The sequence below is a fragment of the Berghia stephanieae genome, chromosome 2 (assembly GCF_034508935.2).
Source record: "Berghia stephanieae isolate SIO BIC M18660-M18661 chromosome 2, UCSD_Bste_1.3, whole genome shotgun sequence".
Lineage (NCBI taxonomy): Eukaryota > Metazoa > Mollusca > Gastropoda > Nudibranchia > Aeolidiidae > Berghia > Berghia stephanieae.
In genome coordinates this window covers 95,156,444-95,171,507 of record NC_088361.1, presented here as the reverse complement: position 1 = coordinate 95,171,507, position 15,064 = coordinate 95,156,444, and the positions used below count along the sequence as shown (strand labels likewise).

Below are 15,064 nucleotides of genomic sequence, written 5' to 3'. Positions count from 1 at the left end.
TAAAAACCGGCTTCTCGAATCGAAAGTAACAATGGCGCCACACATTAACATTTTCCAATGACTTAACATTCAGTTCCTTTTGCCTTTATCGCCTCCTTCACACTTTGTACACACACACTTGATATTTTTAAAAAGTAAATATTTTATACCATTCGTTTTTTTGAAGAATTTGTAGCGACAATTTTCTCTATAATAAAAGATTTCCATGCAAGTATCAACTCAACGGGGACTGCCCAGTTTGTATGTTTTTCACAGGCCTACGACACCAACACAATAGAACTGTTATTCGCTAATGAATATTGAATGCCTGCTTCGCGTTCAAACAAAGATTATGTTAATTTTCATATAATAGCTCAGTTGGTAGAGAACTCACTTCACACGCAAAATGACCAAGATAGATCCCTGGTTCATTCGATATTTTTTCAGTGCCCCTCCCCTGTTAACCCAGCAGTGATTGGATAGCTGGTTCTGTCGGAGCTGGTGGAAAGTACTCTGTGATAGTCTAGCGTCCTATCCAAAGGTAGCAAGAAATTGCTATTGTCCGTTTTACGCTATAGAAACCGGGATAAACTTGGATCCATGAGTCTCATGGCTCTAAAAGGATTCCTTTCTTTTCCATCATGGCTCTGAAATACTCATCATCATCCATCGTGGTTAGTACTCTTGAGCACGCTGCCGGTCAGCTAACTTCACGTATCACGTTACTCTGCGATGCGCATGAACTCTGCGTTGTTTTAAAATCACTTTTGGCTATTCTTAGGTTATTTAAAGATGTCATTCTTTGTCTTCCTCTAGCTCTCTTTCCTTCGATCATCCCAGATGTTACCAACTTTTCTATTCCGTCTCTTCTTCACACATATCCCAGAAACAGTAACTGTCTCATTCTTCACTTTCACACTGAAGGAGTACTTAAGGTTTAATAATAGACATGATATAATACTGATTCGTCTTTAGGGTTAATCTCAGGTTTAATAAGAAACATGATATAATACTGATTTGTCTTTAGGGTTAATCTCAGGTTTAATAATAAACATGATATAATACTGATTCGTCTTTAGGGTTAATCTCAGGTTTAATAAGAAACATGATATAATACTGATTTGTCTTTAGGGTTAATCTCGCAAAAGACAAAATGAAACCGAGGTAACCAAGGCAACTGCCGCGATGCAGCTCCATTGACTAACCAGTATGGGCTACATTTCTATCTTAAAGATGCAAACAGCGGGGCTCGAACCCGTTGCCCGCTGGCATCAATGCTATACTAAATTTACTCAACCATTTCATCATGGTGTTTGGTGATACAATCGAAGAAATCATGAGATGTTTAATTCGCTCTCTCTCTCTCTCTCTCTCTCTCTCTCTCTCTCTCTCTCTCTCTATCTATCTATCTATCTATCTATCTCTCTCTCACACACACACACTAACACACACCCACACACACACACACGCACACACACGCTTTTTCTCTCATTGTCTTCATCTTCATCTCTCTCTCTCTCACTCTCTCTCACTCTCTCTCTCACTCTCTCTCCCTCTCTCCTTCTCTCTCTTCTCTTCTCTCTCTCTTTCTCTCTCTTCTCTCTTTCTCTCTAATGGTATGTTTCTCTCTATTCATGTCTCCCTGCTTCATATCTCTCTCTCTCTGTCTTTCTCTCTCTCTCTCTCTATCTATCTATCTATCTATCTATCTATCTATCTATTTAAATATTTCCCTCACACCTCCCTCCTTTTCTATTTCATTACACACAAATTCGTGATAGACATCCTAAGTGGACATATTCAGGTCAGATAAAGGAGGAAATTATGGACTTGTTTTAACACTCCTGGAATTGAGGACACATCGTATTGGTTTGATAGTTTTTCTATTCCACAGTACAAATCTAGGTTACCAGAGCTGTACATAATTACTCGTTTATATTGAACACTATCACTATTTTAATTTTTAAAAAGACAAAGGGTAATAAAAAATATTATATGATATACACGTTTTTAGGTCAAAACAACCCTGTAGAAAAAGTATTCTCATTACTGTAGAACACCAATAAATATCTGAGTCGCTCTCTTCTACATAACGAATAGTATTATCAACTCCGAAATTATTATTACACCGCAGTTCAAACCCATTCGTAATTCATTCTGTCCTCTTTGACAGCGTCGTTGATTAACAATTTTATGGCAGTGAGATGATTTAGAATGATGAAATGCTTCCTCATCATAATGACAGAAATCCCCCCCCCCCCCCCTCTCTCTCTCTCTCTCTCTCTCTCTCTCTCTCTCTCTCTCTCTCTCTGTGTCTGTCTGTGTGTGTCTCCTGTCTGCCCCCCCCCTCTCTGCTTCTATCTATCTATAACAATCAGTCTATCTGCCTACTACCTACCTATCTATCTATCTATCTATCTATCTATCTATCTATCTATCTATCTATCTATCTATATATCTATCCATATATCTATTTATCTATATTTCTATCTATCTTCTATCGATCTATCTTTGGTGATCTCTATCTCCTCACCATCTATCCCCTTAACAACCGACCCTCTTTCACGCCATATCTCATTCTCTTGCTACTCTGTCTTTCTATCTTTCTATCTCCCTCTCCCATTGTCTATCTTTTTTCGTCCTCCACAATCTCTGCCACCTATCTCTATATATCGTTCCATTTATATTAACCTACTTGCCTCCGTTCTACTTGTTGTCTCTTACGTATAAAAGTCACAGATATATCGTTTTTATTTTTTCTCTTCCATTCTTAAAACTGACGTTTACTTATTTGCAGGTCTGATAACCCAATTTGTTATGGGTTCGTTATTGTCAACTAAACGAAAGATATTGTTTATTAACAACAACATTGTTAATTCAAGCCCGTAAATGCGTTGGGATATCAAACCTGCTAATATGTGCACTTAGCTTGACAAAAAGATGAAAAAATATGTTTTGAAAATGACGCTATTTTAAAACAAAGCAGAGATCTGAAATATTCCAATATGTATACTCAACAAGAACAAGACTACCACTATCACCACTACCAACGCCATCACCACCATCAACATATAACCAAATCTCCTCTTTCCCACGCCAGGAGACTGCATTGCCCACGGAACACAATCCACCTCCATCTCTTCATGGCCTTTGCACTCCGAGCCCTCTTGTCATTTTTGAAAGACAATCTGCTTGTCGACCATATTGGGCTTCCTGGTGACGTCATAGAGATTGAGGATGGTGTGTATGTCCTCAACCCGGAAGGAACGGTAAGTCTCGACCAGTGTTTTTGTTTGTTTATATTTTTATGTAAACATTTGAACCTTCTTTTACGTAGATCAATATCCGCTTCAAGCCAACGGCAACACTTAGCAAGTAGGACGAAACATAACACTTATAAGGCGGTGTAATAGCTTGTTTTTTCACATGCCAGGTATTCATTTTAACCGGACCTCGGCAAGAGAATTAATTTGAATAAACAGCCTTTTCCAAGGACTCAACTTTGAGGGTACTTAGAGCAAGAATCGAACCAGAGACTGAATACGAGTGTCATACACAAATCCTCATATATTATAATATACGTCGGATAACCCGAACGCTTATTTAGTCTCACTATTCTCAACCCAAAGTAAATATTTTCCACCATAACAATGTTAAATTAAGCCGATAACTATGTACGGATATCAGACCTGAAAATATATTATGTGACCAACGTAATGACCTGAATAGACAGTCTTAGCACCTCATGAAAGATTGATGGAATTAACAGTTTAAAGTTTCGAATTGTCGTATGAAGATTAGAACACGATTGCCTGATTGATTTTCTCTAAAAATGCCAAAACTACGTGTTCATTAAGAATGCTATTTTATTTTTTTATTATTTTTTTTTGGCAGGGGGGGGGGGGGGGGGGGGGGGGGATTAATCTCTTGTGTCAATCGGCTCAATTGTGACCCTCCGCCTCAAAACGGTATTAAGTCGGATTTTTCAATTTTGGGTTTTTGGTACCCAATCATAGCTTATATTATGCTTAAAATTTTGATTCCAAATTTATAAAATCCTGATTATTCATTGCCCAACTATGACCGTTTGATGTAGGGAGAGTGTAAAAACCAAGTTTTGAGAAAATCGACTTTGAAGTGAGGCACCGTTTTCACACATAATCAAATCAATGGGGCAAAGATAACTCCTCAGATACGGGCATTGAAAATTTGACGAGAATAGTAAAATTTGCAGAGACGCCAATTTTCAATTTCACTCACAGGAATTTCAGACTCCACTCGGAGGAATTTCAATGCCGTACGAGGAATTTCCGCACACACAAAAAGGGAATTGGGATGATATTTGGTATTGTGTTTACATATTGTATAGATCGAAATAGATAACTGATTACAAATATTTTCTGATATATGAGCACATTACCAAATACAACCCCAAAGTTTCCTTATTTCAATTGAAGAAAAGCCCCAAAACATAATGATGGTAGTGAGGATGATGTTGTGTTGGTGGTTGTAGTAGTAGTAGTAGTAGTAGTAGTAGTAGTAGTGATGATGATGTCATAATGGCTGTTGTAGTAGTAGTAGTGGTAGTGATGATGATGTGGTGGTGGTGGTGGTGACTGTGGTTGTAGTAGTGGTAGTGGTTGTAGTAGTAGTGATGATGTGGTGGTGGTGGTTGTAGTAGTAGTGGTAGTGATGATTATGTGGTGGTGGTGGTTGTAGTAGTAGTGAGAATGATGTGGTGGTGGTGGTTGAAGTAGTAGTGGCAGTGATGATGCGATGGTCGTGGTGATTGTAGTAGTAGTGGTCGTGATGAAGATACGGTGGTGGTGGTGGTTGTATTGTGTGTGTGTGTGTGTGTGTGTGTGTGTGTGTGTGAGAGAGAGAGAGAGAGAGAGAGAGAGAGAGAGAGAGAGAGAGAGTGCTAAAAGTGCATCAAGTTATAAGTAGAGCAACACGAACTTTAAAAACCAACGAGGCTAAAGTTTGAGGTCAAAGTATTTGCTATTAGCTATTATTGGCAAGTGCAGCCTTGGAAATGGTGCTCTCTGAGAGAAAGTCAATTCTTGTTTTGAATATTTCACTGATAGTTGCTTTTTTAACTTTAAATATATATAACTTATCGTCAATCTTGTGTTGAATTATTATGTTTTCATGTAGAAAAATGATCGTAGTTTACGAAACAACCAAAAACTGAAATTTGATCATTTTGACCATTTCCACTTTAAAACCGGTTTTCTTCATTTTCCAAATCCCGACTTAATACCGCTTCGAGGCGTTGGGTCACAATTAGGTAGAAACAAATCTTCCCTGTCAAAATATTTGAATTAAGAGGGTTTAGATTAAAAATATATTAAAATACACAAAAGGTTTTTACATCTTTCTGAACTCTTTCATTTTACTTCAAATTCTCCTTAGTCCGGCATAAAATACAATTCTTAACACCCGACTCATCCTGAAATAATGAAGTCGTATTTTAAAATAGCACGTATATAAAATCTGGTCAGAAATCTCGTCCTTCAACTATCAATCGATTAAAATGACCCTTTTTGTAAAAGAAAAACTAGTAATAAACAGAGTGAGTGTAACAGATTCAAAAATGAACAAAATACCAAACACGGAACGTTTTGGCTCTTCCACGAAAAAGAAGAAAAGAAACAATAAAAACAGACATATATATATATATATAAACCAAAATGAAAATTATATATCTGGTTTTTAAGTTATATACACGTATATATATATATATATATATATATATATATATATATATATATATATATATATATATATATATATATATATATAAATATTTTTATCTTTTTGTTTATTACTATTTGAAGACCAACAATTGTGTGGTGTGAGACGATGTTAGGTTATGGCTCTCACAATAATTATGCCTTGTGACAGATATTATGTTTTCTTTAGACATGTTGATATATCATACGTGTCAGAAGTTTTCTTAAGTTGTCCAACTGGGAATTCCATACCTCTTATTGTATGTGGGGCAAAAAGGACTGAATTCTTTACATTGATAGGGAGTGGTGTAGTCTACAGCAGAGCTCTTTTATTTGAGTTATGTTGGCGATATCTGATTACAACAAGATATGAAGTGAGTAGAAAAGTGCCAGAAGACAATAGAGAATAAAAATTTTTTTCGCGGCGGTGGTGGGGTTTGAACCTGCGACCTTATTGGTACGACAACTCCGCCTGGCAGGTGAGAGCGTGGCTCTATTGTGTGAGCTATCCACGAACACATAAAATATTCGTTTCAAACCCAAAGTCATTTCTAGATCCCTCTCACCCACTTCTTGAGACCGCCGATTCGTTCACCACCATCGCGAAGTAATTTTGACCAGCAGTTAAGCTTAATAGCCAATATTCTCATCACAAACATATAACATAGAAACGATTGAGACATTGAGTATGCTCCGGTGTATGGGGTGAATTTTTAATTCAGAAAAGTGAGTGGAGCAGGCACTTATGTTGGTAACAACAAGATATGAAGTGAGTAGAAACGTGCCAGAAGACAATAGAGAATAAAAATTTTTTGGGTTTGAGACGAATATTTTATGTGTTCGTGGATAGCTCACACGGTAGAGCCACGCTCTCACCTGCCAGGCGGAGTTGTCGTACCAATAAGGTCGCAGGTTCAAACCCCACCACCGCCGCGAAAATTTTTTTTATTCTCTATTGTCTTCTGGCACTTTTCTACTCACTTCATATCTTGTTGTTACCAACATAAGTGCCTGCTCCACTCACTTTTCCGATATCTGATTAGTATTATTATATCAATATACCGATTTTAGAGTATTTGTCACATTTATGATGAAGACTAAACAGGTTTGAAACTGACCTTAAAAAGGAAACAAAAAAAAAACAAAAACAACAACAACAACAAAAAAAAAATAAAAAGTAACAACAACAAACTTGCGCATTTATATTGAGCAATATCCACAAACGTACTCATCAAAACGCTTTACAAGGGTCCCCAGCCAACATGAAGGACGAGAATTATTCCTGTTAGGCGAAATTACAATTTTTATCTGATAAAGGTGTTACTGATAACGCTCAGATCAGGTACTCATTTTACACCCGAGTACGATGAGAGGATGTGAGTTAAGAGCCTTTTCGAGGAATTGAACTATGCGCCGCTCTGACACGAACGCTGGACCTTCCAATCAGAAGGCGAGTGTCATACTATAAGACCACATAGCCACACCTTCTCAGTCATAACAAAATGTCAATTTGACATAAAAAGTGCGGTGGTTGTCATCTGTCAGAAAATGACAATCCTAGTTTCCTTTAGCCAGTCATCTATTTTTCCCCTTTTCTTTTGTAATCAAATTGTCAAATATTATGTTCCTTATCGGGTTTCCTCTGTGGCGTGCTTCGAAAATGTGACCCACCGTCTGAAAACGGTATATTGTAGGTGTGTTCAAGATGTCAATCAGTGATTGTATAGCAAAAATAACAAGTTATGTGAGGATATAGATTTAGTATCTTTTCAAGAAGCTACATAGATTTTTCCTTTTATACAGATTTAATCCAGGCCTCATATATAAAGTAGTCCTTCAAAGTCATTCGACCCAGAGATTGCCCCAGGTTTTATAGCGTGAAATTACTTGCTATCCTTTTGATAGAACGCTAGTCTATCGTAAAGTACTTTTCGCTAGATAGGAAGTTCGGAAAAAAAGTTTCAGCTTCACCTGAGATTGATCTCAATACCTTTGCATGCGAAGCTAGTGCTCTACCAACTGGTCTATCGGGGCCTTCGAGTCTCACATTTTTGACTATTAATTCCATTTTGTGCAGCTAAATAACCTCGAGTCTCACATTTTTGACTATTAATTCCATTTTGTGCAGCTAAATAACCTCGAGTCTCACATTTTTGACTATTAATTCCATTTTGTGCAGCTAAATAACCTCGAATCTCACATTTTTGACTATTAATTCCATTTTGTGCAGCTAAATAACCTCGAGTCTCACATTTTTGACTATTAATTCCATTTTGTGCAGCTAAATAACCTCGAGTCTCACATTTTTGACTATTAATTCCATTTTGTGCAGCTAAATAACCTCGAGTCTCACATTTTTGACTATTAATTCCATTTTGTGCAGCTAAATAACCTAGGGGGTCCCGTTAGCTCAGTTGGTGGCGCACTCGCTTCACAATCAAAAGGAACGAGATCGATCAGAAAGTCTGAGGTTCGATTCCCAGTCGAGGCGGGCTGATTTTTGGCTGTCTTGTTTTCTTGTATTGATTTTTTTTTTGCTTTGTCTGTCACTGTTTCAGAGTAATCTTTTATATGTATATATGAGCTTTTATCATTGTGAGCTTTTATAAAGCACAATATCCACTGAATGTGCTCAAATCCATTTACAAGGGGTCCCTGACTAATAGCAACACGAAACATGTAGAACGAGACATGACGTTAGGAGATATTATAACTGTTAACGGACAGGTAGCCTACTCATTTTACACCTGAGTAGGTGAGAGAATGTCAGTAAAGAACCATTTCTAAGGACTCAACTATGCGCCAAGCGAAGCTCGAACCCAGGACCTTCCGATCCGAAAGCGAGTGTCAAACCACTAGACCACATTATAACCGGCAGTCACCTAGCCGCACTTTTCAGATTATAAGCCGTAGGAGTTGGTTTGTGTCTAGGTTTTTGGTGGCATCATGAAACCTCTTTTTAACGGGGTCAGATTTCATAATTCAATTTTAAAATCCGCAAAATATGAGACGATTTGGGTATCATGTCGGGATGAACTGAAGGAGAAAAATAAATTTTAATCGAACTATTTAGAATTTCAGGAGTTCCAATAGCTCAGTTGGTAGAGCACTCATTTCACGACGCAAAGGGACTTGGATCGATCCCGGATGACGTTGATATCCTTACTATCTGACACTTTTGTTCATCAGGCAGTGATTAGGTAGTTGGGTCTATTAGATATGACGGAAAGTGCTTTGCGGTGGACTAGCGTCCTATCCAAAGGCTAGCATACATATTTTCATTGTCTATTTAACGTTAGAGAAACCCCGTTCCATCGTGGTATATTATGGCCATTGTGACTCTTAATAACTAGGTTTAGATAAGAACTAAAAGAGTCGAGTCATCTGAACTCTAAGAAACAAAAATTCGCTCTTTCAAATTATGAGAATGTACACATGAATATAACAGCTTTAAAAGATAAATAAATAGAAAATATTCAACACGGAATGTTTTGGTCTGAAAACCCTCATTCATCAAATAACAAATATGATAAAAACGTTGATTACTAACTTTAATACTGTCCCAGGTTTGAAAATGTTTGACAAGATTATGGGGGTCATTTTATTCGAAAGATACTTGAGTTTACTTGCCATAGTAATAAATTCATTTTTTTCTGGGTAGCGTGCTGGTGGAATCTACATCTGTTTCCTATGTGAACTCCCCTTTGTCTAACATTTTCTTGGGTGCTTTAATCGTAATTCTATAACTTTTTCCTATCCTATTTTCTTCCTCTTTACTACCGCTGATATGACCTAAATGTATTGCAAGCGCCATAAAACACGTAAAAACAAACTAACAAATACATTTTTCCCACATAGAATGTCAGTGATGGGAAAGCTCCACATAGTGTTACCTGTGAATGATACTTTCTTTTTATTGGTTTTGACAAAGGACTGAGCGGAGGGGTGGGGAGAAGAGAGTGACGGGTAGCCTTAAATACAATAATTATACGAAATGGGCGTTTATTTCCTACTATTTTTATATCATAATACCCTATTTCTTCTTCGTTCCTATCAAAATACTTGACTTAGAGCCTTTCGTGTCTCCGTCATCGACTGAAACGCCTCGACGTCCTCCACCAGATCGTTCTTTAGGTTTAACCAACGTTGTCGATCCTCAACGGTCGTCCGCAGTGCCTGAAGATCATCAATGGTGTTGAAATCTTTTCGTGTAGGATATGAAAATGCGTGTCAGATGAATAGTGATATCTGACAGATCGAAGATGTAGTATTATTAAAAAACCCTTTCTTCTTCGTTCATCATATTAAAATAATATGCGTTATAACGATTGTGCGTGATATTTGAACGATAAATGATGTGATGTGCAATGTATTGTATTATATTCCATTCAATTTTACAATTTTTTATTCTAAAATTTTATTATACTGAGAATAAAATGTAGTAGTAGATAGTCCTTTCGGGCCATGACTTCCATGGAGTGGGAGTTTATCCCGGTTTCTATAGCGTGAAACCGACAAGAGAAATTGCTTGCTATCCTTTGGATAGCACGCTAGTCCTTCGCAAAGTACTTTCTGTCAGATCTAACAGACCTAGTTACCCATTAACTGCTGGGTGAACAGGGGGATCAGAAAAAAAACAAACATCTCGACTGTACCCGGGATCGATCTCGGTCCCTTGCGTGTGAAGAGAGTGCTCTACCAACTGAGCTATCGGGACCCAATAATATATGAGAATAAGGTATTATAATACCATTATTTAAAACCAGAAAATCGGCAGCTTATTGACCTCAGTCTATCTTTCGGCTCTCGGGACAATTTTTTTTCTCCCGACATCAGTGAAAAATAGTAACAACAAGATATGAAGTGAGTAGAAAAGTGCCAGAAGACAATAGAGAATAAAAAAATTTTTCGCGGCGGTGGTGGGGTTTGAACCTGCGACCTTATTGGTACGACAACTCCGCCTGGCAGGTGAGAGCGTGGCTCTACCGTGTGAGCTATCCACGAACACAAAAATATTCGTTTCAAACCCAAAGTCATTTCTAGATCCCTCTCTCACCCACTTCTTGAGACCGCCGATTCGTTCACCACCATCGCGAAGTAATTTTGACCAGCAGTTAAGCTTAATAGCCAATATTCTCATCACAAACATATAACAAGAAACGATTGAGACATTGAGTATGCTCCGGTATATGGGATGAATTTTTAATTCAGAAAAGTGAGTGGAGCAGGCACTTATGTTGGTAACAACAAGATATGAAGTGAGTAGAAAAGTGCCAGAAGACAATAGAGAATAAAAAATTTTTTCTATGTTATATGTTTGTGATGAGAATATTGGCTATTAAGCTTAACTGCTGGTCAAAATTACTTCGCGATGGTGGTGAACGAATCGGCGGTCTCAAGAAGTGGGTGAGAGAGGGATCTAGAAATGACTTTGGGTTTGAAACGAATATTTTTGTGTTCGTGGATAGCTCACACGGTAGAGCCACGCTCTCACCTGCCAGGCGGAGTTGTCGTACCAATAAGGTAGCAGTTCAAACCCCACCACCGCCGCGAAAAAAATTTTTATTCTCTATTGTCTTCTGGCACTTTTCTACTCACTTCATATCTTGTTGTTACCAACATAAGTGCCTGCTCCACTCACTTTTCTGAATTAAAAATTCATCCCATATACCGGAGCATACTCAATGTCTCAATCGTTTCTATGTTATATGTTTGTGATGAGAATATTGGCTATTAAGCTTAACTGCTGGTCAAAATTACTTCGCGATGGTGGTGAACGAATCGGCGGTCTCAAGAAGTGGGTGAGAGAGGGATCTAGAAATGACTTTGGGTTTGAAACGAATATTTTTGTGTTCGTGGATAGCTCACACGGTAGAGCCACGCTCTCACCTGCCAGGCGGAGTTGTCGTACCAATAAGGTCGCAGGTTCAAACCCCACCACCGCCGCGAAAAAAATGTTTATTCTCTATTGTCTTCTGGCACTTTTCTACTCACTTCATATCTTGTTGTTACCAACATAAGTGCCTGCTCCACTCACTTTTCTGAATTAAAAATTCATCCCATATACCGGAGCATACTCAATGTCTCAATCGTTTCTATGTTATATGTTTGTGATGAGAATATTGGCTATTAAGCTTAACTGCTGGTCAAAATTACTTCGCGATGGTGGTGAATGAATCGGCGGTCTCAAGAAGTGGGTGAGAGAGGGATCTAGAAATGACTTTGGGTTTGAAACGAATATTTTTGTGTTCGTGGATAGCTCACACGGTAGAGCCACGCTCTCACCTGCCAGGCGGAGTTGTCGTACCAATAAGGTCGCAGGTTCAAACCCCACCAACGCCGCGAAAAATTTTTTTATTCTCTATTGTCTTCTGGCACTTTTCTACTCACTTCATATCTTTTTGTTACCAACATAAGTGCCTGCTCCACTCACTTTTCTGAGTGAAAAATAGTCTAACATAGTCCTTGACACTCTCAGAGCTCGCGTGCATGATATGAACTCACGGGCAATTTTCACATATCCTGTGCAAATGTTGTATAATGTCATATTATAATTGCCGATCGTTATGCAAAGATTACAACTAGTTGCATAAATTCTCGTCAATTTGATCGATCTCCCGCCCATATGAATTACTATTATTCCCACCAGGGAATCGGCCTGTGATATTAGATATGCAAATTATATCAATACTTTTTTTAATGTGGGTTACTGATTGATAGCATTTCTCTGTATATCACGTTGTAGAACAAACATACAAATTTGAATATTTGTATAGTGCAATATCAACTATGCGGCTATGTGGCCTTGTGGTATGACATTCGCTTTCGGACCGGAAGGTCCTGGGTTCGAGCCTCGCTCCGCGCAAAGTTGAGTCCATGGAGAAGACTCTTTACTCACATTCTCTCACCGTACTCAGATGTAAAATGAGTACCTGGTTGTTAACATCGTTGTCTCTGTCCCAAAAAATTGTAATATCGCCTAAAAGGCGTCATGTCTCGTCCTACACGTTAAGTGTTGCTGTTGGCCAGGGACCCCTTGTAAAGAGCTTTGAGCACATTGAGTGGATATTACGCATATAAAAAAAGCTAAAAAAATAAGCTTAACTATACGTGATAACAGCAACACTTAATACTAAGGACGAGACATGACCTCTGTTTGGCAATATTACAATTTTTTCGGACAGAGACAACGCTGTTAACGGCCATGTACTCATTTTACACCTGAGTTCAGTGAGAGGATATGAGTAAAGAGCCTTCTCCAAGAACTCAAAGATTGAGCCGTCCAGAGCGGGATTCGAACTTTGTACCTTCACGTCCATAGGCAAGTGTCATACCACAAGACCATATTATAGCCCCATAGAATCCATGTTCTTTTACTATTCTGTCTTTCTCGGGAAAAAAAACAAACCTCGCAAAGTCCCAGTTTTGAGAGTTTTTGCCAAGATTATGGTCATTTAAATGAATCGATATTAGAAAGGCGAGTTTTCTGTACAAAATGTTAAATACTTGTTTACTTATCAGAGTACGGGAGTGGTATTCTTACGTATAATTATTGTCTAGCTTTGTGGTCGTGTGGTGTTGCTCTGGACGCGTGAACTGTTAGGTAGCTGGTTCGAGTCTCACCATTGGTCGCGCTAAACTGAGCCAGTTGATAGTCCACTTAACTCACATTATCTCACTGCATTCAGGTGTAGAATGAGTACCGAGTCGTTCTCACTTTTGTTTCTGCCTTAAATATATTGAGTTATAGCCTGCTGTCTCGTCATACACATTGAGCATTGATGGTTAATTTGTAAAATGTCTTGTGAAACGTGTTTGTTGTTTGTTTGTTTGTGTTGTTGTTGTTGTTATTGTTGTTGTTGGCTGCGGTTTCGAGTCCAAAACGGTCCGTATGATATTTTTGTTCTTTTTTGAAACTGCTATTTTCAATTTTGTTTATTCCTTTTTAGTATAATAACTAGTATATATTGCTATAACATATTAAAGTATATATAAAAAAGCATATTATGTTTAAAGAAAAAATCTTGGAAATAACTTAAACACTGTTTGCCAATGGGTAAGATGTAAGATCTCTTTGCTTTTTGAAAAACAATTCATAGAATTTGACTTTAGAGCAACCTCGCCTCCCTTTTTCCATTTTACTTTACATTAAGGCTCAAATTATATGAGAAGACTGTTTCATGAAAACTCTTGAAATAAAAGTATATTGACATAAATATTCATATCAGCAATTATTCCCACCTTTGTCTCCTGGTCAAAAAGCAATGCATAAATCTAACGGTCGATACATTTGTAATGGGTTTGATACCAGACGATACAAAACGGGTCATTCTTCATATTGCTTGAATCTCAGGGGAAGACATTTCCATTATCCATTACAGAGCCACCGGTTCCTTAACCATCTCCATTTTTTATGATGTCGGCACTTCCACGTCAAACTGCAAAGCAAAACAAAATCAATCTTATTCAATTTAACAGGAATAACACGCATGAACAGCATTCCGTGATCTCAAACAATGTGTTGATTAAATCAATGAATTCGGAATATGGTCTAGAGTTATAACACTTGCCTTCGGGCCGATAGGTTTCGGATTCAAGATCAACTCACGGCGGCGCAAAGTTGAGTCCTTGTGATACCCTCTTTACCTTTTCTCACTGCACTCGGGTGTGAAATGAGTACTGACAGGAAACAACCATGGGAGACTAGGTTTTCCGCTCTAATCTTGGCATTTCATTGTTTTTTTAGCAAGACACTCAGCCCTTTTGCGGCGCTTCACTAATGCGGATGGCCAATTCTCTCTCGGATATTTCTAAAACAACATAATTGCCTCTGACGTTAAATAAAGAGATTTCTATACTATGTTTTGAATTTTGATAAAATTGCCTTCAATTTTTTTTCCACATGTTTTTCCAGCATTGGCAATGCAAGCTGCTGTTTACCACTTTCCACTATGTGGTGCTGGCCAGCAAGTTCTGGGTGTTTGTCGAAGGTCTTTACCTCCACGTTCTCGTCACCATCACCATATTTTCAGAAAGGCGATTTATCAGATGGACAACATTGTTTGGTTGGGGTACGTATTGTATATATATCATATTATATCTTCTTACATTTTCTCTTCTTCCTATTCTTGCTTTTTTAGAGAGAACTAGAGAGACAGAGATAGATAGATAGATAGATAGATAGATAGATAGAAGGATAGATAGTTATGGAGAGAGAGAGGGGGAGAGAGAGATAGAGAGAGAGAGAGAGAGAGAGTTAGAGAGAAAGAGATAAAGGGAGGGAGAGGAGATAGATATAGATAAATAAATACACGTTTGTCCTATGGTACGTACAATAACAGTGTCCCCAA

The 15,064-nt window shown here is 38.0% G+C and overlaps 1 protein-coding gene across 5 annotated transcripts in view; it reads left to right on the top strand.

Annotated features, from left to right (window-relative positions):
• LOC144965919 (parathyroid hormone/parathyroid hormone-related peptide receptor-like) overlaps positions 1-15,064 on the top strand; it is a 168,428-nt gene that overhangs the window by 129,036 nt on the left and 24,328 nt on the right. For all 5 annotated transcript variants that reach the window (XM_078901768.1, XM_078901770.1, XM_078901772.1 and 2 more), the window contains exons 8-9: positions 3,080-3,248; positions 14,629-14,785. In XM_078901768.1, coding sequence (XP_078757894.1) covers positions 3,080-3,248; positions 14,629-14,785 — 326 coding nt within the window. The remainder of the gene's footprint in view (positions 1-3,079; positions 3,249-14,628; positions 14,786-15,064) is intronic.